Below are 24,378 nucleotides of genomic sequence, written 5' to 3'. Positions count from 1 at the left end.
GTGTGTGATGTTAATGAATCACTTCTCAGAGATCATAGAGGAAAACAAACCATGAACTCTGTAGTGATTTCTGATGCACCACAAAACTCAGCAACACCTGTTTTTGAATTAGTTCAGCTTTATTAAAACATGTCAATTAACAATTAACATTTGCTTTTTAAAACAAACTAAATCCTATACAAAGTGCTCATTCTTACATAAAGGCGACAGAATTTGATGTCCTTCATAGAATAAAGACTCCGTTTCTGATTGTATTTAGTCAGATTTTCTCACATTCAGCGTTAAACAGCCTTAAATGCTGCATCTTCAACCTGATCAGTGCTTTTATAATATTTGCAGCCCAACAGTAACGGGACTTTATACACTGCCTGTCTCAAAAACGGATCACACACTCTTAATATTTCCTTGGATCGACTTTAATGTTGATTACTGAGTCATGGTCTCTATAAGTTTCTGAGAGACTTAACTGCATCCACCGTTAATATTTCACTAAGATGTTGTATTGATGATGCAATCTGACCACATACACCTTGTGCACATCCCAAAAATACCCAGTGGGGTTTAACATCCGGCCTCATGTTCCATGAACCACGCTTTCATGATTCTGACCCAATGAATCCTGGAGCAGTCATGGAAAGTGCTTGTGCCGTAATGGAGGAAAACACCTGGTCATTCTGGTGGTCAACCGTTGTTCTTTGAGCAGATAACGCTGCTGAACCCAGACCAGACCTACAGCAGCAACCATCACCTATCCAGCTGGTGGCTTTTTTTGTGGCCATGCACTAAATCCATAAATCAGGTTGTAAAATCAACCCAAAAAGCAACTGGGTTGCATCGAAGCATATTTAAAAAATATCACTGAGAGGTTAAAAACATAAAAACAAAATACCTATTATTTCATTTTACATAGTCTAATAACTTAGACTGTCAGTTTTGCATTGATAACTGAGACTTTTTTTTAGGGGTGACAAAGATGAAGGGAATCAGGAATGAGTGCAGAAATGAGAGATGTGTAGGCAGGAGACTATTAGAGGAACGTCGGATGGAATTAGATGATTCGCTGTGGTGACACCTGAAGGAAACGCTCAAAGGAAAAGAAGTGTTGCACTACAAAAAGAACATATGAATTGATTTCTTGTGTCTAAAATCTGAAAGCGAGTGTAGTAAATTCAGCTTAAGCCTGGTTCATGCTTCTCTGTCAGCTCCGCAAGGGACAGACACGCACGGGCTGACGGAAGCGTTTTGCTCTCATACTTCTCCGTCTCCTGGAGTGTTGCAAAGCAATTCCCCGGCAGGACAACAGAGGGCGTAGCGCTGTTCTGTGGTATCCTGTCATGTATCGGTCCAAGATGGTGTGTTTATATTGTGTTTTTTGTATACAAGAGACTTTTTAACACGGACATATTTGTCTCTCATTCTCCTCCACCTCTTCATGCGCTCACCACCTCTAAACCCACGTTTCCTGTCATTTCTGTCCACAAATAAAACGCTTGCTGCGCATATTTTCACTCCTCCAGTCACGGGGGAATAAAACGTTCATGTTTTTAGTTTTTTCGCGAGGTATTCTTCAAGCTTCTCCGCGTCTGCCGCTTGTTATCCTCGGCTCTATGTTTTTGAGGGCGCAATGGCGGCGCTGTAGACAACAGCGGCGTCCTGACCAATCACAAGCTTGCGTTCTGTCTCGACGGATGGATGTTTAGAAAAGAGAGCTCGACTCCGTCCCTCCTTGCGGAGCTCTCCGGCAGGCCCGTAAGGACGTTGCGTGTCTCCGCACTGACGCAGGCGGAGAAGCATGAATCAGGCTTTATAGCCGAGTCCAGTTACTTCAAAGCAGCCATCATCATCTGCTTAAACCTCTCCAGATCCACCTTCTTCATGATGAAAGCCTTGTGAGTCTTCTTCAGAAGACCCATAGTGTCCACCACCATCATTCCTCGGGTGTGAGTCCCCGTCAGCTCCACGCTGACTGGGTAACAGTCGCTTTCTATGATGAACTGGTCGTCGACAGCCGCCGCCATGGCGTACGAGTCACAGGAGATGAAACCGTGAACCAACTCTTCCTGCTCGCTGTCTTTTGACATCTGGATGCTGTGCTGGAAGATCTGCTTCATGAAGCGAGCTTTGTGGCTGTCCTGCGCCAACCAGGTGTCGCAGAACTCCTGGAGGAGAAATTCCTGTCAGTGAGGACATCCAGAACACATGCAGTTTTGGCTTGCTTTTAGCACCCCCTAGTGTCCGTTTTAACTCACTGTCGTAAAACCAAAAGTGAGACTTCTCGCTGTGCGTTCGTATTTTTAACACCTTAACTGAACAGCTGAAAAGTCTCCTCAGCCTTCTTTAGTGTCTACAGGAGCGGTTCATCACCAAACCAAACAAATCCGATGTGTTCATGATCTGAAACATGCAGGAATCGTGTGCTGGAAGCAGACTCCAGCAGCTCCACTTTACTATGCATTGTCCAACAGGAACCGGCCATATAGTCTGAAGTTGCAAGTGCGGTATTGTGGCCACAGGAGGCGGTGGGGGTCTGAGTGACAATTCATTACCCAGTAAATGGTCATTTTAGCACATACTGGCTCAAGAAAACGATTTTAAACTACAAAAAAGTTGCTAAGTATCTCTTTAGAATCAGTGCGTGAAATACTGACTCTCCACCCTGTTAGGATTTAGAAAAGGAGGAATCAGATGCTGCTGATGAAATCATTATTTTACCAGATCGTGAACAGATTTCAGCACCTAATAAAAATGAGCCATAGCACTTTGTTTTGGGGTCAAGTTCAATTTTGGACAGTTGCTAATCTCCCCAGGAGGAGGAGCATTTCAGCATTATCACTTCTGGGGATTTCGCAAAAAAAGCCTGCAGCTCCATCTCATTCTAGAAGTTAAATATTAAAGTTTAAAACACAAACATAAAATCTGGAATTAGGTTTCTTGATGGGAAAATCTGCCAGGAAAAGCCACAGCTTCTTTGTTTTGACCTTTCACAACACGTTTCCATGACTGTTTTATTCAGAGTTGTGCTATAGAGGGGGTTACCCAGGGCAGCTTGCTGTAACAGGTGAACTCCCAGCAGGCCAGGTAGGTGGGACACTGGTAATCGTTCAGCACGATGTACGCAGCTTCTGGATCAGCAGCAAAATTAAACTCAGCACATACGGTGGAGTTTCCTCGGGCTGCAATGCAGAAAATCAAAAATAAAATGATGAGAAGTCACGTCAGACTCAGATTTAATGACTATTCATTTGTAAATGAAGTTTAGGATCAATTCATATTTTTAATGTCAACAAACAATTATGAGCCACCTGTCCCAAGATTATTACATTAAATTAATATTTTATTTTTATCCAGTAAGAATAAATGTTTCCACTCACACTCCGTGTTTCCTCCCATGATGTAAAGCCCTCTGAGTTTGCTCGGCAGAGACGGATCCATCCTCACAGCCAGAGCCAAGTTGGTGAGAGGAGCTGTAGCGACCAGAGACACCTGGGACAGATACGTGGACTCGATAAACACACAAGGAAACAAAATCAGCTGTTTTCTCCCACTCTCACCTCTCCTGGATTCTCATTAACGATCCTGATCATAGCCGACACCGCATTCTCCTTCTGAAGGAGGTCCAGACCAGGAGCGTTTGGGTCAGGAGCGTCTCCCAGCCCGTCCTGACCGTGGAAGTGTCCCGGATCGAGCATATTACCAAGAATAGGCTTATCAGCACCTTTAAACACTGGGATCTGGCAAGAGAAACAAGGTACACACATTCAAACTACAGTAAACAGGTGAGCATTAATCCAGTGTTTCATTTTGCTTCTCACAGAGCCACTGATACAACAGACAGATGTTGTAATAGAAACGTCTTGAAGAAATGTCCTCGTTGGGTCATGTGACCTGAATGATAATCATTCTTTTCACATTATCAAAATTACTGTTGTGCAAAAATCTGAAAATCTTTGCGGGTATTTAACATGTTTTAAGCAGATGCCAACATAATGTTGAAACTGAGACACAGATTCTGTCTTCTTTTTGTTTGTGCAAAGTTCTGAGTCGAAAGCTTTGGGGTGAATATTATTTATCTTAAAAATACGATCAATAGTCATCATGCCCTAAAAATAATAAAAGGACTTTTGTTCCAACCTCTAGCTGGTTGCAGGCCTTTAAAACTCTCAGTGTGTTCCTGCACACATTCTCCACCGTGGTGTTTCCGTGCACGCAGGTGACCCCCAGGACAGTAACGTCAGGAGCACCCAGCGCCAACATGATGGCCTGAGCATCGTCCACACCACTGTCCACATCCACCAGCAGCTTCTTACTCATCCCACACCCTGCAGAGAAAATGTAATCTGCAGTCTAAGAGGTTCTACTAAAATGTGCAACCAACAGTGTCACAGTAACAGCAAACGCATAAAAAATACTTCTTACTTTCCTCCTGACTGTTTTGAAAAAGCTGCCACTGCTGCTCAGCACTGCTCTGTCTCCACTGTTCACTTGGTGTCAGTTTCCTCTTTTTACGAACCGACGACATCAAAGGTAAAAATGTTTTTCTCTATGTGAACAAACAGATTTGCGTGATAAGTGCATACAGTGTACATTATTAAAGTGTTACATTGATAATACCAACCTGTTGCTGAGTGGCTACCCTGTAGTGAGTTCCTCTGACAGACTGGAGCCAACAAAGGTTAGAGGGCAGAAACCTTTGAGGGGAAAAAGGTGAAAGAAACCGGAAACACTGTTTAAAACACAAATCATTGTCTAATGTTTGATGTATGATGGAGGTCATATGATAATCAGCCTCAAAAATATAATAAGATGTATTCTTTTAATTATTTATGCTGTAAAATTTAATTGATGGCTTAAAAACAAGTTATAATAGTTTGATGACTAAATAAAGCTAAAATGTATAAAGTGAACTACTTCCGATCTTTGCAGCGAGACGTACAATTAGATCTGAATGGGTTTAGTTAGCGTTCATTTTTACAATGGCATCAATAAAACAGTTTCGACTGAACTGAACGCTCATTCATTCCCTCAAAGACAGAAAACACGTGGACTGATCTAACTGGAGCAATATTACATCACTTCCGCCAACCGCCCGGGTTGATACTTCCGTTCCGCTCTTTTACAGTCTCTGGTTCTGACTGGAAACATAATTCGGTACAACAACGCCAAAACAACGTTTGGAGTTAAACTAGTATAATAGTGCTTCATTAAAATTAAAAAAGACCACATTCTATGTCTTTAAAGAAAGACGTTTAAAGATACGGAAACTGGGGGAAAAAACTCAAGTTTCCTTAAACAGACGATAAAACAGCAGCTAAATGGTAAATGAGGTTAATTCAGTGTGAAACCTCACGGTCACTTATTCAGCTTTTACGTCGTGGAGTGAATGTGAAGCTTACCTCAAGATAAAAACTACTCCAGGAACAGACCCCAGGAAACCGCTGAAGTTCGTTTTCATCTTCTTTTCCTGCTCCTGCCGGTACGCCTTCCTCTCCGTTTGTAAAACAGCGCCACCTACCGGGCTAGAGGACGCGTACATGCCAACCTGTAGAATGTGTCATTTTTTAGTATCTGAACAAAATGTGATAGTTCAAAAATTTTTATGCAGGTTAAATTTAAGATTTTTAGAATTCATTTTGGTGACATATTTGAGCATCTTTCGGCCGACTTGTTTTGTAACTGAGACTGCAATTACTTTAGTATTTTAAAACGAAACATGCATTTTTAAACAACCACCAGATTTTATGTACACGGCCCCGCACATAAACCCTGTTTTAATTGTGCTTTTAGCTAAATTAAAGACACCAATAGAGTGAGTCCCCGAGTCCCAGTGCTGCAGACACAGCATTTATTTAATAATTTATTTACAAACACTACTTCTAACTATTGTAACATAAGTGCAGTTCCTCTTGTCTTCTCCTCTCCTCTCAAGATAACCAAACATAAATAAAAAATTTCCAAGTTCATTTAAAACATGAGATATAAATGGATGTTCTCTTCTAAATATTTACCATAACCAAAGTGTAGTTCCAGATGTCTCCACTTGGGGGGATATTTCATATGAGTGACGCTGACGCTGTACCTAGCAGGGTTTAGCACTTTTGACTCCATATAAATTATGTCTATGTTCGACTCCACACGACCATTGTTTCTAACGCTGTTACATAAATAGTTTTCAGTGTGTTTTTAGCGGAATAGAGACAAATAGAAAAAAAGACCTGCGTTTTATTTTGAAAGACGTTACAGGAACTGATTCTATTAATTATAGTAACTTTATAGATTTTGTTCCATCTTCTCCCTATCCTCCTCCTTAATATTAATACTCCTAAAAGGACTACACAAAATGTGAGGATTTTTTTACCAGCTTCACAGAGAAAATTAATCTAAAATGATCTTTTTACCAGAACCAAAGAGCAGTTCCTAGTTGTCTCCACTGGAGGGCGACAACTCCCCTCTTCATTCTTATAAAGTCAATAAAATCTCTGAGTTTGACGCCCTGTAATTAGCTCAACAGATGAAGAATGGGAAAGCTTTCCATCTTTCTTTATGGATAAAGTCAATAAAGTTAGATCTAGCATCTTTTAAAGCTTTATGCCTGTTCCGACTCCATCCCGTCATTCTAGATGGTTTCTCTGCCGTTTCTCTGCCTGAGCCAAAACCCTCTGCCTGCCACCTTGACATCTCACCCCCATCTTTGTTTAAAAATGCTTGTGGCCCCTGCTTATTTTAAGAATCTTGCTGTTGTCCGCTGATTGCTGGAGACAGGCACCAGAACTAAAAATCCTAACTGAAACTAGGATAAAAGTACCTGCTAAACTAACCCACACAAGCTTTAATACAGGTACAAGTGTCGATTCATAATTATGCAGAATGTCCAGACTTTGCCCTTTTTACTTCAGCTTTTTTTATTTGAAAACTTTTAAGAGATGCATTCAATCGCATTTTAGCTTAGCACATGAAATCTGTCTTGGTGGATTAAATGAAACAAGAGGAATGCCGAGAAACATATTATCTAACTAAAATAACAGTTCTGGAGCTCACAGAGCTCTGCAACACAAAGAGGCTAAATAAGGCTTTACTGCATGTTGATAGCATGAAAAAATAGATCCAGTCTCTTCCATAACCTGCAAATAAAAACAGCACTTTTGTTTAAATGTGTGATATGTGGGCCACATCAGCTCTGTCTCTTGTCTTCTGACACAGATAAGAAGATACTCAAGAGTCACTCTTCTTGATTGTTCTGTTGATTCTTTGTTGTCACACTCTGATGGCGCCTAAAGTTGCCCGTCCTCAGGTCTGAACGTCAAAGGGACTTTATGGAGTTTTGAATTTTTATGCTTGTGATTGCCCCCTCAGGCCAAAAGCGTAACTGCAGCTTCAATAGTAGGCTCGTGCACGAGGCGCGCATGCTGTACGTGCACACTCCTTAACGAAAATAACAGCTGAGACAGTCCCGTGTGTGTGTGTGTGTGTGTGTGTGTGTGTGTGTGTGTGGCCCGGAGGACAGAGGACAGGAGAACGCACAGCTAATTAATTAATTAATTTGGTTCTGTACCTTTCTCTTCAGCACAGCCGACAAAGGTTTATGATGGGTCAGTCCTCCTGCATGCTCAGATCATTCCCTTCCCTTGCTTGAAAAATTGTTCCAAAATGAAAGTTGAACCCACATCTTTTTTATCTGTGAATTCAATGCTGTTTGGTGAGTCTCAAACAACAGGCAATCACAGTAAAAATGCCAGGGCTCATTCTACAGGACCAGGGCATTGCAGGAGAATGTATGAAATTGTCAGAAATTTATTAATTCTATACATGTTTTGGCCGTCAAACTTCCATAACGTCCCTTTAAACAAACACACAAAGTAAAGGGTAAAGGGCTGGGTAAAGTTGGTCTCCCTCGTTTGCTTCACAGAAAAGTGTGCTTTATTTTTGTTGCTTGTACCTCCTGATGCCACAGCTGAGTCAGACACTCTGCCAGGACGGTGACACAGAAAGCCGTAATATTTACTGACTGTAGCTGTGAATAGTGAGCTCTAGCACTACTGATAGGTGAGGGGAGGGGGGGCTGCTATGAAACAATCAATAGTAGCACTGGCACTTGGACATTAATCATCTTAATATTTAATTAGCACAAAAACAAGATCTGCTGAGTACAGTTGGTTGTTTCTCTTATTTTTTTAGTCTATTTCAAATCCAGTCATTGGTTTCTGAAGACAGTTTGTCCACTTATGTCTCGACCTTCCCGTATGTCCCCTCTGGAGGGCGATACTGTTTGGGGATGGCTTTGAGCTGCAGGGAGTTGAAGGCGTATTTACGACATCCCACATTCTTCATGGTGTTCTCTCTCCTGCAGCCCTCGCTGCAGAGAAGTAGAGATATATAATTAAAATGCTGTTTTGGTGCATTTCTGCTGTGACCTAGTTGCAGAGGGAGCAACGGACCTGCGCATACAATCCAGAGCCTGGTAGAAGACCTGGGGGGCCATGGCGTGTTCCTGCTGCAGGATCTGACACTGTTCCAGGGTCAGAGACATGGCCGTGCGGTCTTTGGCGCTTTTACAGCTGGTGAGCCGCATGCCGTTCAGGCGCCGGCATGCCTTTAAGGTTCAGAGCAACAGATCACTCAGCAAGGAGGCTATTGTTTACTTCCTTATTTTGTTGCAACGTAAAGAAAAGATTAGGTTTACCTCAGCTGCTTGCCACAGAATTTCCACGTTCTTGCTTTTTTTGGCGTTCACATTGTGGCACAGTAGCTTGAGCAGCTCGGGCAGGCTGGTGGAGCTGCGAGAGCGAGGGAGGCCTGAGGAGAAAGACGAGAAACAGCAGGACGTTTGAGAATAAAAAAACCAAAAGAGGTTTTGGAGGTTTCCTGGGCCACTCACAATCTTCTGGAAGGACTTCTTTGAACTGATCGTAGTAGGAACTGAGCCGGCCCATGCTCTCCATGTTGATGGCATCTTGCAAGGTCGTGTCTCCAAATCTGCAAACATGCATTATTAAAAGTTTAGTTCAGCATAAATCTGTAGTGACACTGTGTGGAGCAACAAATCCACATGAAGAATGATGTAAAAATGATTATAATAATGTTTATTTTTGCTTTTTTATTAGTTTACTGCATAAAATCAAAACAAAGGAATCTTCTCTGTGTTTAAACCCTCTGCAGGTTTTTGGTGACTCACTTCTCGGCCAGCGTCTGCTGTTCGTTGATCCCCACGTTGAAGAGGACGGGCTGAACCCGGAGCAGCATCCCGTTCTGGATCTCTCTGGGCAGCGTGTCGAACATCACCCCCGGCATCGGAACCCTGACGTTGAAACCGTTCCTGTTCCCCGTGATCACCGGCAGCATGTCCGGGCTGAAACCAGAGGTCGCCTGGGTAACCTTAAAGGTGACGTTCCTCAGGTCCAACACACCGATGCTCATGTCCTCCAGCATGGCCAACTCCTCTCCTGTAAGAAAGAGGGAGATGCAAAGTCCACAAACACAATAAATGTTTTTTTTCTTTTTCTTGCTAGCAGCCGAAAGGCGGAGAATAATTAAACTGTCATAGAGTCTTCCTCGTACGATGTTCCCCCAATTCCAATGAAAGTCCAATTAAAGATGGCCTCCACAGCTAACTGGTATAGGCAAACACAAAATGGTCAACAGAAAGTACAAAAACATTTATTTTAATTACTTTTGAGATTTGATGCAAAACCTGTTCAGATTAAAAATCTTACAGAAATATTTATGATCACAAATCAATTGCTTTGATTTAGATGGTAGTATGAGCATAATGGTTGTTATAAACGACACGTATGCTCAAGCACGAGTTACCATAAGTGCTGAGGAGGCTCTCAAACTGAACCAACAGGCCGATGGTGGGCAGCTGGCGCAGGAAACCAGGGTCACAGAGACAATTCCTCAGCTTGAGCACGAATCCGCAGATCAGAGCTGTCAGCTGCAAACACACAACTCACATCAGTGCCATTTCCAGTCACGTATGCAACAATTAGACCCGCAGCGTAACACCACACGCCTAAAGGGTGATGGAAGCCGACAGACCGTCTGACAGCAGACCACGTCGCGGCGGTAATGTAGCGTGAGGCTCATGGCGATGGTGGGAGCGCTGTCCTGCATCAGCAGAAACACCAAGGCTTTCTTTGCTTTGTCGCCCATCAGAGACACGCAGTCTGTCAGTGTGGTGAGGAGGGGATACAGCGCGTCGCTCCACTCGCCTGTTTAAGGTCAAATCAAAGCAGTGCTGTTGCATTTAGAACATGAGTTTAGGTAGAAACTCTCTGAAATGTGCAAGAAGTATTTTACTGTGCAGATTTATGCATGTGTGTGCGTTTTGTTCCCAAATACAAGAAGAATTCAATTTAAAAAGTCCCTTAAAACAATCATGTCACTCACCTGGAGACGTCTTTTCAACCACCGGGCTGCTTTCTGGAGAAGAGAAGATATTTAGAACAGATTACACTCCTGCAGAAACAAACAAAAACTGCAGACTTTAAATCCTACATGAATAATTGTGCAATAATAAAAAGCATAAACCCTTCTTGGTGGTACTCGGCTCCTCGTTGGCGAGCAGAAAGACGTCCTCAGAGCTGCTGTCGCTTTGGAGTTTGTCTCTCTGCAGCAGCCGGTCCACTCTCTGGACCACACACTCCAGGCTTTTATCGACATTTAGCCTAACCTTCTCCTAAACACACACACGCACGCACGCACGCACACACACACACACACACACACACACACACACACACACACACACACACACACACACACACACGCACGACTGTAAATAAACACAACAAATAAAGAAACAAATACGGGAAGCGTTTCCACCTTACCCACTCCTCTTCGTGCGAGTCGGCCTGTGTGGAGAAACGTTTGTTCCTACTCCCTTCGCTGCCCTCTGGAGGAGCTGCGTGTTTGGAGGGTGAGGTGGCAGCCCGGGACGGCGATGTGGCGTGACGAGAGGGAGAGCGGGACGGGGAGCGAGAAGAAGGAGAAAGGGAAGAGGAGGAAGGAGACGGGGTGCTTTGATGGGATAACTCTAAACGGGCGGCTGCGAAGGCGGGGATGGCTGAGGAGAGCAGCTTGGAGTCACACACGGTCACCAGCTGACGGGTCTGTAATCAGAGATCAGAATATAATCCTAAGGGGAGCTGATATGTTTAATCAGTAATTTGTGATTTTTTTTTTGTTTGAAACAGTTTAAAAAAAAAAGATCACTGTTGACTATAAGGTTCAATTTAAAGCTGTCGAATAAGAAAAAGGACATTTAGTTAGTATAAAATAAAGCAAAGAAATAAATGATCCCTCCTGTTTCTGTACCTTCTCTGTGAGGATGGACAGAGTCCTCTCCAGAGCGTTGGCTGAGCGCTCCTTGGCAGCTCGAGACAGGCGTTCGTTGTAGTAACACACCTGCGTCTTCAGAGTGTTGATCTGAGCGATCAGCTCCTTGGCCTTAACCACATCCTGAGGCTGGTAGCTCATTCCTTTTGGACCGAATCCAGCAGAACTTTGGATTTGGGCAAATTTAAGAACATGAAAGAGAAAGTTAACGTAAAGCGCAAATGTGCAATGTTCAAGAAACAGCTGCAAGATCTTACCTCTCTTCCTCATAAGTGCTGAGTAAAAAAAAGAGGAGAGAAAATGAAATTATTAAAAAGTAAAAACTAGAATAAAACTGGAGCTTAGCGTTAGCCTCAACCACTCACTGTTTCCTGGCTTCCTCCAGCTTATGCAGCAGTTTTCGGAGGCCGCAGCCTTTCAAGCCTTGATGATGTGCAGCAGGAGCTCCGATGGTCACAACATCATACGTCCAGTCTGATCACACAGAGCAAAGGCAATTTAAAGACAACATTGAGGATATTAAGTCAAATGTGGGATTAAAACTCCTACCATAACCAGTCTCTCCCTGAACTCTCATCCTCTGGATGTGGAGGTTGGTGGGGATGAATTCCAACTTCCTCTCAGCTTTCAAGGTGCTGGACTTAAACGAAGGTCCTGGGAGGTAAAACAGCAAAGAGAGGAAAATGGGTTTTAATAAATATGTGAAGTAGTGAAATACTTTAACACAAAATACAGCCTAGTGTCTCACTGCTTTGGGAACATTTCTTATCCTGCTTTAGAATTTTAAAGCTGGTGGATGTTTGTTTGTTTAAGGAATAAAATATTTTTTATAAATATCTACAAATCAGTACGGTTATGAAAAATAAAGATGCAATATGTAAGAATGAAGTAAGAATGACATCCTGTGGTCAAAATTGGTTACAGCTATCAAAAGTTTTCTCACTAACGTTCCGTGAGTTTCGTGGCCGTTTCCAGGGACAGATCAGCACCAGAAGATTCTAGATGACAAGTTAAGACGGGTCATTCACAGTCAGCTGATAAGTACATAAATATGTTGTTATATCTGGTGGTGTCAATACTCTTGGGTGTTTTACAGTAGTGAGCACTTACTACACTTATTACAGTACTATCTCTCCAGCATTAGAGGGAGCCTAAGTCACTTCCGCACCGTGGGTCCCGGGAAGAACGAAAACATGAATGCAGGTCAACGGGGCTAAAAACGCTATTTTCTAACTCTGCTTGTTTTGTGCCATGAATTTCACATATGATGTCCGTGAATTCTAAAGACACATTTTGATACCAAGAACGTGCTTATTTTCTAACGGGGGGGTTGGAGGTACCATAATTTTAGGTTTTATGTGAAAATAAGTCCAGGACTACAAATGCGCTTCATGAAAGCGACGTCATCGAACCAGACACGGAGAAAACTGAAGGAAAATGGCTGTAAGTTCAGCAAACTTCCCACAGGATGAATCTGGTCATTTGGTAAGTAGCAGCTACGTTAGGAGAGAGGACATTATGTGGTGACATCACATATGCAACGTGCCGATTTCTGGTGTGTAATCGTGCTAATTACGAACTTTTACAAGCCAATAAATCTCAAAGTACATGACTGGCATGGTCGAAACACCCATCATTACTTTTCATTTAAATTGCAGTACAACATATGTGCAATCCAGGGCGTAAGGCAAAGTGGGTTAGAAAATAGTGTTTTTAGCCCCGTTGACTTGCATTTGTTCTTCCGGGGACCCATGGCACAGAAGTGACTTAGGCTCCCTAGAGGATGAGTGGTTGTTTACTATCTTGCAGTTAGCTTGCTGTTCTAGCTTTGAACACCACAATCGACCTATTATTCACTTCACACATAAATTTCACAGTAATATAAAATAGTTTGTAATTGAAAAAGTAGCTATAGATATTTTTAAATCTATTGGCTTTTAATTCACTGTTAGCATTGTAAACTTAACACTAGCCTCTAGCCTGATTCACCTGATATTTGAGTAAAGAAAAAGATGCAGTGGCTTCTTAGGGGTACAAGAAATAACTTCTGTGTCGCTCCTGTTTACTGGCTTCTGTTCTTTAAACAACTCTGGAGCTTCCAGTCAGGTTTTCGTAGAGCTCATTCTACTGAAACAGCTCTTCTTAGGGTCTCTAATGACCTTCTCACTCACAGTGATGCAGGGGACTGTTCTGTTCTGGTCCTGTTGGACCTGACTGCAGCCTTTGACACTGTTGACCATCACCTGCTACTGGAGAGGCTGAGAGACCGGGTAGGCCTATCAGGATCTGCTCTGGAGTGGTTCTCCTCTTATCTCTCTGAGCGCTCCTTTTCTGTGGCCATCTACAAGTTTAGGTCCTCCACCACCTCTCTTACCCATGGTGTCCCACAAGGTTCTGTGCTGGGGCCTCTACTCTTCCTCCTCTATCTGCTTCCTCTTCAGCACATCCTGAGCTCCTTCAAAGGAATCTCCTACCATCTTTATGCAGATGACATCCAACTGTATATCTCCTTTAAGCCCCATGAGATGTCTAAGCTGCAGCTGTTACACACCTGCTTAGACTCTATCAAAACCTGGATGGCTGGGAGCTTTCTTCAGCTGAATGAAAATAAGACTGAGATCCTCATCTGTGCCCCAGACAAGCTGGTTCCCAAAGTCAGAGACTCTCTTGGTCAGTTTGCTTCTCACACCAAACCTTCCGTCAGGGATCTTGGTGTGACCTTTGACCCAGCTCTCACCCTGGATTCTCAAGTCAGTTCTCTTGTTCGCTCTTCCTTCTTCCATCTCAGGAACGTTGCTAAGCTGAGTCCCATTCTGTCCCGCTCTGAACTTGAGACAGTTATCCACACCTTCATCTCCTCACGCTTAGACTACTGTAACTCTCTTTTCATGTGTCTGAGCAGAACCTCCCTGAACCGTCTACAGGTGGTTCAGAATGCCTGTGCTCGGCTTCTGACCAAGTCCTCCAAACACATCCACATCACCCCGCTTCTCCTCCAGCTTCACTGGCTGCCAGTCAACTTCAGGGTTCATTTCAAGATCCTGGTTCTGGTCTATAGGGCCTTACATGGACAAGCACCATCTTACATTGGTGATCTTCTTAGTCCCTACACCCCCAGCAGGTCCCTGAGGTCCAGTGATCAAAGCCTACTGGTTGTGCAGCACCAGGCTAAAGACCAAAGATGACAGATCATTTGCTGCTGTGGCCCCCAGACTCTGGAACTCTCTCCCCCTGAGCCTGAGATCAGTGGACTCAGTGGTCTCCTTCAAAAAGCAGCTGAAGACTCACTTGTTCAAGCTGGATTTTGTATGACCTTCTTCACCACTCTCTCTTTATTCTGCTCTCCCCACCTATTCCACCTTCCTCAGGATCCGCTGATTTCCCTCTTTCCTATTCACTCTCTCTCTTTCTTAACATTTTTTTAATCACAATTGTCTATTTTTACTCATTTAAAATATATTTTTGAACATTTTCTAAATGCTTTTTTATATTTTTCCATTTTTTGTTTTTGTGAAGCGCCTCGTGATTTTTATCTTGAGAGGAAATGATATTTTCTTCTTCTTTCTTCTTCTTTTTGCCTGCTAGTATTGACTTACTAATGTCTGTGCTGCAACGTTAGCTCAGTGCAAATTCAGCTAATCTCACAGGCACCGATTGTAAACAGAGAAAAACCGACAGCCCCCAGCTGACTAAGAAGGAAATTTGTTTCAATGTAACGTTTCTTTTAACATGCCTGAGACATTAGGCTGTTTGTCATTATTTCACTGTAAAATGTCTTTAAATGACATCAGATAAGTCTGTTATCTCAAGTATTTAGCAGAGTTTTAAACATAATGCTTTTTGCAAAGCCACAGTTTTTGCAACATCAGTTGCCACGACAACCAGATTTAAACCTGTTACTGCAAAGCGCTGTGACGGACCGGCAACCTGTTCAGGGTGTACCCCCCCCCCCCCCCCCCCGTGTTCCCAGAGGCTGCTGATGGGCACCAGCCCCCAGCAACCCTGCATGGACAACTGGGTGGAAACTGCAAAGCATGTTTGTGTTTCTAACCTTTGTATTCATGCAAGTCACTTATGGTCTCCTGGTATGTGAGGATGATGGTCTGGTACTGAGTGATGATCTGCCTCCTCAAGTTCTCCCAACATGGAGAAAGCTCACCTAGTTCTTCCAGCTCACACACCCTATGCATCACACACACACACACACACACACACACACACACACACACACACACACACACACACACACACACACAGACCTGGATTAGACATTTTCTCACGTTGACCTCTCATTTAAACAAAGAAGTTGGATCCTGATGTTTTGATGCTACCTGACAGCGTCCTCTTCCAGCAGCAGCTTGACAAACTGTCGAGGAATATGCAGAGAGAGGACACTTTCTGCCATCTGCTCCAGGACGCGCAGGTGGTTTCCATCTGTGGTTGGGAAACGGTACGTCCGAGACATGACGCCCCCAAAAACTGGAACAGATACGGGATAAAAATAAACAAGGCAGCTACGAGCCACCTGAAACTCGTGGTCATGGTAACGGCTGGTTGCTCACCTGCTTTCAGCATGGGATCTTTGCATAGAGATGAGGACATGGACTTGATGCTCATGGATCCGGTCAAGCTCTCATCCACTGGCAGAACCATCTAACAAAATAAAAACCAAAATATACAATAACATCCTATTCATCATAAAGTGTTTATTTTAAAAAAGGATGAACTTTTATTGCTCACTCTGCCGCTGATCGTTTCCCCCCTCTGTAATCTCGCCACCGGCGCCCTCTGCTCGCGCTTCTCCTCGATCTGCCAGGCGATGATGGTGATGCTGCCCACGCGCTCATTCTCAGCTGACCTGACTCACAGCGACACCAAGTCAGAATCTGCAGATCGGGCGTCACGCTTAAGTGATGACGGTGTGCGTTTTCTGCCTGATACCTGAGAGTCAAGTGCAGTTTGTGGTTTTTGTCCTGCAGCAGCTCTTTCACCGAAAACATGGACGATCCCAGCATGTACATCTGTCACAGAACAATGGAGGATGTAGAGGATCTCATCCAGATACGTTTAGGTACATGAATTATGTTAAGTCCAACTCTCGGGTTACCGTTCCCTGTGAGCGGTCCTTTACGTCGTAGACAGAGAGCTTGACTTGAGTCTGCTGAGTGATGAGAGAGTCCTGAAAGAACGCTACGCTGCTCAGGAAGATGGGATTGCTGGTGCCCTGAAAACGCACAGACAGGTGAAAGTGTTGGAAGGGTTGGGAAGAAGGCAGGAAGCAGAGCCAGTCGTGGTTGTGTACCTCTATGACTTCAGTCTGAGCATGTTTGGTCCAGAAGGCCTGAGGAGGAGTGGTGCAGCTGATCGCCACAAAGCTGGACGGTTTACGGTCCAGCGAGGGAGTGACCAGCTCGCTGCAGGCTGCAGGGACATAAAACAGTAGAGGTTACCACTAACCTGAGATTTATGGTTGGAAACTAATCCCTGGAGATAGAGGGGCTGTGATACAGGATGTCTGAGTCGACACACTGAACAGCAGAACTAAACAGTTTTCTCCTGAGTTAACTCCTATGTAGGAAGGATGCACCGATATGAAGATGTGGCCCGATATCGATGTCTGACATTAATATTTTTATGGCTGATAACTGACATATATTACATTAACATAACAATTATTTTATTGCCTTTTTGGTATTTCACTCAAATTTATACAACATTTATACATTAGAGTTTGTCGACTTGAGCTTGAAAATGAAGACACACATGAAAATTTTTTTATTTTAGTAGATTTTTAAAGGAAAACATCCTCCATTGTTGTCTATACAGAACAAAGACGAGTGAGTCATGGCAGGAAAACGGCTGTGGCTCAAATTCTGGCATTTTAACCACAGCAAAAACTTTTCTTTGTGTGTCTAAAATGTAATATCATATTAAAAATCAGCATCTCATTGGATAAAAACAGGAATCATGTCACCAGCGAGGCAAAAACACAAGAAAATGTGTATTTCTGCCAGCAGCTCACAGCTGTTACTTAAACTTGCTGCAGGGGGAAGATCCTGGCTTGATTTTCTAATTGGTGAAGAGTTTTATTCATGTAAAAAATAGAGACCATCAGCTCCTGGAGGGCTGCTTGGATGTAACCTCATAAGTGCAATGGCGTCACCAAGGGGTGGTCAGGGGTGGCCATGGCCACCCCTAGAAAATTGCTGATTGCCCCACTGGCCACATCCAGGTAAAACCAGCATTCTTTAAAAAGTCATGTTAATGTTCACATAAACCATAAATTTATTTATGTTTTTTCAATGAAAATGAATAAATGAACATTCATTGCATCACTACAGGCTAAACTTTCTCATAGTTACCGAGGATCAATTTGGTGTGCCACCCAAAATTTTCTCTGGCCCCACGGCCACCCCTATGAACCTCTAAAACCTCCATCTTGCAGGTTTTAGATGTTTCTTTGCTCTCACACACCTGATCAACATGTGATTAACAGGCTTCTGTAGTTGAAAACAATTAGCTCACGCAGGATGAAGGCCCCTGAGGGCCAGGAGTGGACATCCCTGCTGCCTGTCTGTTCTCCACATCAAAGCTGCTTTTGAATCAAAGCAAAGAGATTTAAATGTGATGAGGCAGACATGTTTTACTCGTCTTTTAATTTTATGTATGGTGTCCTATTATGTCATGGCGTCATATAAGCCACTTTTCTTTGATGAGTAATATTAAAATGTATGTTCATTGGTTGCCCTGCAATGGACTGGCTCTCTGTCCAGGGCATACCCCGCCTGATTGCCCATTGACCGCTGGAGATAGGCACCAGTGCCCCCCCACCCCCCCACCCCACCCCCCGACCCTACGTGGACAAAGCGGGTTCAGACAATGGATGGATGGATGTTCATTGGTCGTTTTCTGTCAGCTGATCAATCTGCAATCTGTTCAACAGCATACTGATGAAAGTTCAGGACTCACCCACGCTGAACTCCAACACCGGCTCGTCTGGATCTTGACTGTTTCCTGCAAAAAATAAACCACAAACATTTGATTTCTAGTGTTAAAACTCTGCAACTGCATCATCCTCCATGAAATAAGGAGGTTACCATGGCGCCGGTTACTTAATTACCTGAAAGAGCGAGCCCCATCATCTCAGCAGAGAGATCAAAGGTGTTGGCCCGGTAGACGGACCACGGCCGGTGGCGGGGGCTGCGCTCCTTCCCAGACATGGTGGGCTCACGTCGGGGCTGAGGGTGGATGTTAGTGGAAGGAGAAGACTGATGCTGAACAGATACTGTCCTCTGAGATTTATTTATATATAAACTCCTATTTGTACGTTCAGATGCTTCTCAGTGTTAAAGCTGAAAGAAAAACAAAAAGATTAAAGAATTAAACTTTGATCCTTTTCGTTCGACAGCTGAGCTAAAAATAAATAGTGTTACTTCGGTTGCAAAATGACCACACGGCGCTAAAATAGTAAGTTGTAAATCAGCTACGCTTCACTCTGAGTTGAACTAAAGTATATCTTGACTTTTAGAGGCGTTAACAGATGCGGTGAGATAAATCTCACAGTGAAAAGTGAGACTTTTCACACAGCTGTGGGGTCTGAAACGCTGCAGGAGACAGAACCTACAGCTTCCGATGCTTTATGGGATCATTTCTGCTGCATCCAGACACAAAACCACAACAGAAGGTTTTTTCTTTTATCTATGAAGATAAGAAATACAGTAGAGCTTTTTTGTTATGATTTTATCGTAGTCTGCTGGAAATCATCTGAGCGTTAGCTTGATCAAAGCCAAGCTTCAGTATTTTGCAGCACAAAACTAAGACTATATGGGTACAAAAGGAATTTCATCACCTCTTTCTTATAATTTTATACAGATTTTCTTTTTTTTTTTTACCAATTGGCTGTAGCAAAAGATCAAATGAATAAAATAATAAAAATCCACAAACCAGTCTGCAAACCATGAATATGACCAATAAACGTGATGTTAAACAGCAGGATGAACTCTGGATGATAGAAACCACTGATCTTTATGGAGAGGATTCATGTTTTCACTATTTATCTGTTAAGAATTTCTCCCAGAAACTAAAGATCAAACCAATAATGTTTATTATCTCAACAAATATCCCTCAACAAATACGCTGGTGTTGTAAACTGGGGCTGACGATGCAAACCCTGCAGAACATAAGGAGGCTCACTGGGAGCAGGAAACCAACGCTGTGCCAAGTGTGTCATTAGATTTGGCCGCACCAGAATATTCATCAGACCGTTTGGCTTCGTGTTTCAGTACTAATGTCAGAAAATAAAACGTTACTAGGCATCATCTGGTTCTATAACCACCTTATGTCACATTTAAAGAGTTATAACTATGGATAATTCACTTTTGTTTTTCATTAATTTTCTTTGTTTGTTGAGTAGAATGTCAGAACATGGCCAATGAAGTGCATCTATGTCATGATTTTTATATTAATAATTTTTTTAGAGGAAACAAAACACCTTCAAATCAAGCACATATCAGACAGGGATCTTCAGTTTGATCAGATGTCAGATCATTTAACTTTATTCTAACAAAATATGGATTATTTTAGAAAACAGCTACAAATAGAGAGTATAAAAAAATGACCCAGCAGGTGGTCTGATGGTGAATTTGAGTTCCTGAAAGATAAATGTCTACACGTCAGCCTCCATTAGCTTCCTGTTTTGGTTTATGCGTCCCTGTGAGCATCAGACTGATTCAAATTTCCTCCTCCCTCGCCTCCCTCGCACACACAGACCTAAATTTGTCACAGTTTTCTTATTTCTGGTTGTCTATTTCATGCGTTCGTGCGTAAAAGATCTCTGCACTGAAGTTCTATTTTTAACCCTGACGTCACACCACACGTGCAGATGAAAACGCTGTCTCCCAGTGACACACACAAACCACACACACACTCAAGTGCTCTCCACACAATCCGGAGAGCGTGATGCTTTCAGCCAGTTTAATCTCTGTTTTGGCTCTTTTGTGTCGGACTGGAACAGATGGCTATTCCAGCACGGAGGCTCTGCCTCATTACGGCTGCTGTGTCAGTGGGAGACGTCTTCTAACGCGCTGTAATCTCTGCCACCTGCACGGTGGGAAGCTCTATAGGACATCAAGACTGGGTCTAATGTAAAGCCACAGGGAGGACGATCTTCATCTCATCTCACACTCATCACTTACACACACCCACTGCTTTTAAAGGGAAACAATTTGGAGCAATTCTTCATTTCCTGTTTGATTAATGAGGCAAATCTGGGTGAATCTTTAGTTTTGCGTCATTATTGAATGAGCATGCTCACATAATCTGTTAGCTGCATCAGAAGATGCTGCATTTTAGGATTTTAATAAATATAGACAGATAATTAATAATCATAACTTAATGAGTATTTTCATTAGAAAATGGTTTACTCTGTTGGAGAACTGTCACAAAACCAGTGAAACATCATAATTACTTCAAGAAAATGAGTCAAAGCCTGAAGCAATTCAAATGTGTTCCTCATTACTAATAAACTGAGAAGTTTTTTTTTGTTTCCAAAATATTGTATAAAAATCAATTATTTATTCAGACCAATTGTCTCAGTTTATAGATGGTTGATGTTTGGAGTAAATCTTTTAATATCTGCAATTAGCTGCTCTAATCTGTTCCCCATAAAAATGTGTAGAACCCACTAATTTATTTGAAATCAGATAAAGAAATAAATTAAAATATTTAACTATAAAATGATTTGTTTATATATTTAAAAGCTGATAAGCTAATAGGACCTTTTATAATTTTTCACCTGTAATTCGTAAACAAACTGTCATCAGTTCTAACCATAATTTTTTTTGTGTGTGTGTGTGTCCTGTCTGGCTGTGAAGCAAGCAGAATTGATGTCTGAATGCTGGTAACAAGCCTTACAGATTTACTCTCAGGTGGAGCATCAAAGCGTCTGCTTTTAATGTCACGCCTGATACTTAAAACTTTATTGTTATTGTTTTTGAATGCTTTGTAATTCCGACCAGACACGGAGACAGAGGTGAAAGAGAAAGGAAAAGAAAAGGTGGGGAGAGAGGGGAGGGGGGGGGGGTCCACAAAAATAAACAATAATGAACAAGAGTCTGCTTCTAGACCTGCAGAAAAAGACAAAAAAAGAGCAAAAGAACAAAAAAATGGGACACAACAACAATACAACAAGATCAAGCTATTACTGAGTCAACTTGATGATGAAATATATAAACAACATTGTTTGACTGAAGAATCACGATAATAAATCACAGTGCATTAAGTGCCCACCATAGTCTTAAGACCTGTGTTGAACGTGCCCAAGGCCATACTTTTGAGAGCACCATGTGAGCACCTGTGTGTGTACACATGCTTGTTTATGTAAGGTTTCTCTATAGGAGCGTCCAACAGAGAGTGTGAGGGACCACAGATCTGCCCCCCAAAGATGCGCAGGAGACGGGGGGGGGGGGGGGGGGGGGGGGGGGGTTTCCAAATCCCAGAGATCCAGGCGCTGCCCCAGAACACAGGAAGCCCAAGGAGACTGCAACCAGAAAGCACCCCCCCCCCCTCCCCCCACACACCTCGAGAGGCACAGAGGATCGCCCCGGGGGGCCACAACCAGCAGCCGGCAGAGTCCCGGAAGATATCAGCGGCAAGCCCACAGGCCCGCCCGCAGCCTCCCACCCCCTAGCCGGCCGAGCCCGGGACCCAGCGACCCGGGACCCAGGGGCGACCACCCCCGCCGAGGACCCAGCAGAGCCCAGGGACCCAGACCCCACCAGGCAGCCACCGAGATTGATCAGGCAGACGCCAAAAATCTTAAACCCCCTGACCCGGTTGCCACGAACACTCAGGCAGACCAAGGCACAACCCCTCACACCATGTGTGGCAGGGGGGAGGGGGGGGGGGGACGACGACGAAGATCTATATCATCAAAAGAAGTTCCAGGAGAAGAGAGGAGTCAAAGGCCCCACCTGACATATACAGTCACACACTCCCTCCCTCATGCTCACACATGCACATACAACCAAAGACTTACAAAAGTGCACGCCGGACACCCACTCATGCTCCCCATACACACCCTATTCACTCTGGTCCCGGTACTGCTGCACATGGGGTACAACCATCACCGATTACCAGAGTTTGACCCTTTCTGCTGGGGTGCTGATGAGCGGCACAGCAATCCACCAACTATAAAATGATTTGTTTATATATTTAAAAGCTGAGAAGCTAATAGGACCTTTTATTATTTTTCACCTATAATTCGTAAACAAACTGTCATCAGTTCTAACCATAATTTTATGAAACAGGGTGTCGTGAATACAGCAAAAACGTGTGTCCTGACTGGCTTTATGGCTTTTATTTTGAAGGTGAATTCTGACCTAAAATCACCTCTGTTTTGTTTCCTGTCCACTTAAAGGCTTGTGGAAAATAAAAGCAGTAGGAAGATGATGAAACAGCGAGGAACACACATTTAGGTGGTTTGGTTTCCACTGAGATGTTCTGAGGACAAAAGTGACCCAGTTGGTTGTAGCTCACAGCTGTCTCCCTGCAGATGCTGTCAGCACCAGCTGCACCACAGCTTCTTTCACATCCCTCTAAACCACTCTCAAATACCTCGTCTGCACTTTACTCATCCTCACCTTCATTTTCAGCCTCCCCACATGGACACGTTTATATCGAATTGATCTGGATTCAGGCCGTTCTGCTGACCTGTGCTGGACCTGCTGAGTCCGTGTTCAGAAATTTCTCACTTTAGTAAACAAGATTGAGGATGAGGAGTACATGTGAAGAAGACAAATATAAAATAGCATGAAAGAATCCTCTAATGGTGAGGAGAACTAAAATATGTGAATGAAATGTTTAATATTTAACCAAAAGTCTACAGAAGAAGTTGCATTATTTGCTTTAAAGTCCACCTTAATGACATTCTAATACCACAGGAATCAACGTAAAGCATATTCATAAAAACACAAGTGATTTAACAGATCAGATTGACTCTTATTTCACTGATGGTAGCACCAGGAAGGCCTTCACTGGCTGACATGTTGGTATTTGTGAAATTGCAAATCCTTTATATTAAAAACATAAAGTATTTGTTTCAACAATCTACTAAATAATAATGATGATGATGAGTCGATCTGTTTGTTTAACATGCAGGAGTAAATATTTCCTTATGGCAGCGATAGCCCGGGCCGTGGCTGCTATCATGCTTAAGTCTTTCCATATTTATTCACGGACAATAACAATAATTGCGTCATGCTATCTGCTGATGCTCCATTCAAGCTGCCGCATCGCCCTGCTGCACATATTAAACACACCATAAGTACAGCCCTTATTTCAGGTCTTGCTGTAAACACATCTCGGTCTGATCAAGCTGCGAACTGAGGATTTTCATAGCATCTCTCCCTTAGAATAAACGCCCCTCGATGTAAAACCATCATTATGAACGTTAAATGAAAAGAAAACGGCGTGTAGATTACATAAATGAGCAGAAACCCTCCTACCGTTCGGAGAAAAGCGAAGGTTTCTTTTACTGATGCGCATCCTGGTTGGAGCGGCTGCGGTTGCAAGAGACTCGCCCTGACTCCCTCTGACACATCCTCAAACCTCCGAGGAGCGCAGTGCTCCATCCGTCCGCTAGAGGCCGCTGTCGGAAAGCACGACAACACCTGCGGTGCTGCTGCAAATAAAAACTGGGATTTACAACGTAAACGTGAACATTTCAACCAGAAGTACAGATTTAGTTTGAATACACTAATTTCATGAAAATATATGATGGACTAAATGAAGTTAATCTCAAAAACACACATTTCTGTCAGAAATAAAGCGGGTTAGAGTTGCCCACAAATATATAAATTACATTTTACACTTTTGTCTCCAATAATAACCATATTACTGTGACTGTAGCCACACCACCGATTTCTCACGCTGAAAAAAAGCGAATCTGTCTGAGCTACAGTGCATCACGCTACTGCACCTCCTCAGAAACACTAGTTTTATTTTGTGACGGTTCCACTATTTTTTTAATTAATTGTTTTGATTATAGCC

General features: G+C 43.1%; 2 protein-coding genes across 3 annotated transcripts; both read right to left on the bottom strand.

Moving 5' to 3' along the window:
* Nucleotides 1-100: 100 nt before the first annotated feature.
* On the bottom strand, nt 101-5,487 carry si:dkey-4e7.3 (inosine-uridine preferring nucleoside hydrolase). The gene is made up of 8 exons (XM_015966142.2): nt 5,394-5,487; nt 4,616-4,688; nt 4,417-4,540; nt 4,132-4,319; nt 3,552-3,731; nt 3,372-3,483; nt 3,037-3,173; nt 101-2,159 (listed from the first exon to the last, which is right to left on the bottom strand). Exons 1-8 carry the CDS (start codon nt 5,450-5,452, stop codon nt 1,821-1,823), a joined length of 1,212 nt encoding a protein of 403 aa, XP_015821628.1. The 5' UTR covers nt 5,453-5,487; the 3' UTR covers nt 101-1,820.
* Nucleotides 5,488-6,881: 1,394 nt separating this feature from the next.
* On the bottom strand, nt 6,882-23,981 carry inpp4aa (inositol polyphosphate-4-phosphatase type I Aa). 2 transcript variants are annotated; one of them, XM_015966146.3, is made up of 24 exons: nt 23,835-23,981; nt 18,452-18,683; nt 18,301-18,345; nt 16,634-16,752; nt 16,439-16,555; nt 16,273-16,352; nt 16,072-16,189; nt 15,894-15,984; nt 15,663-15,810; nt 15,383-15,513; nt 11,881-11,985; nt 11,697-11,805; nt 11,589-11,606; nt 11,311-11,497; nt 10,824-11,105; nt 10,525-10,672; nt 10,384-10,416; nt 10,033-10,205; nt 9,805-9,928; nt 9,170-9,437; nt 8,873-8,970; nt 8,678-8,790; nt 8,433-8,587; nt 6,882-8,350 (listed from the first exon to the last, which is right to left on the bottom strand). In XM_015966146.3, the coding sequence occupies exons 2-24, from the start codon at nt 18,549-18,551 to the stop codon at nt 8,218-8,220; spliced, it is 2,895 nt and encodes a 964-aa protein (XP_015821632.1). In that variant the 5' UTR covers nt 18,552-18,683; nt 23,835-23,981; the 3' UTR covers nt 6,882-8,217. The 2 variants fall into 2 exon arrangements, with proteins under 2 accessions (XP_015821632.1, XP_054602780.1); XM_054746805.2 differs by lacking the exon at nt 23,835-23,981 and adding an exon at nt 22,971-23,332.
* Nucleotides 23,982-24,378: the final 397 nt, after the last annotated feature.

The sequence above is a fragment of the Nothobranchius furzeri genome, chromosome 14 (assembly GCF_043380555.1).
Source record: "Nothobranchius furzeri strain GRZ-AD chromosome 14, NfurGRZ-RIMD1, whole genome shotgun sequence".
Lineage (NCBI taxonomy): Eukaryota > Metazoa > Chordata > Actinopteri > Cyprinodontiformes > Nothobranchiidae > Nothobranchius > Nothobranchius furzeri.
This window is presented reverse-complemented; position numbering and strand designations above follow the sequence as displayed.

Coding starts and splice junctions, on each gene's coding strand:
- si:dkey-4e7.3 (XM_015966142.2), bottom strand. CDS start 5,452: ATGAAAACGAACTTCAGCGGTTTCCTGGGGTCTGTTCCTGGAGTAGTT. Junction 4,689..5,393: donor GGAGTAGTTTTTATCTTGAG/GTAAGCTTCACA, acceptor TTCCCCTCAAAG/GTTTCTGCCCTCTAACCTTT. Junction 3,732..4,131: donor AGGCCTGCAACCAGCTAGAG/GTTGGAACAAAA, acceptor TTCTCTTGCCAG/ATCCCAGTGTTTAAAGGTGC.
- inpp4aa (XM_015966146.3), bottom strand. CDS start 18,551: ATGTCTGGGAAGGAGCGCAGCCCCCGCCACCGGCCGTGGTCCGTCTAC. Junction 9,438..9,804: donor GAGCCTCCTCAGCACTTATG/GTAACTCGTGCT, acceptor TCTTTCTTACAG/GAGAGGAGTTGGCCATGCTG. Junction 8,971..9,169: donor CAGCAGACGCTGGCCGAGAA/GTGAGTCACCAA, acceptor GCATGTTTGCAG/ATTTGGAGACACGACCTTGC.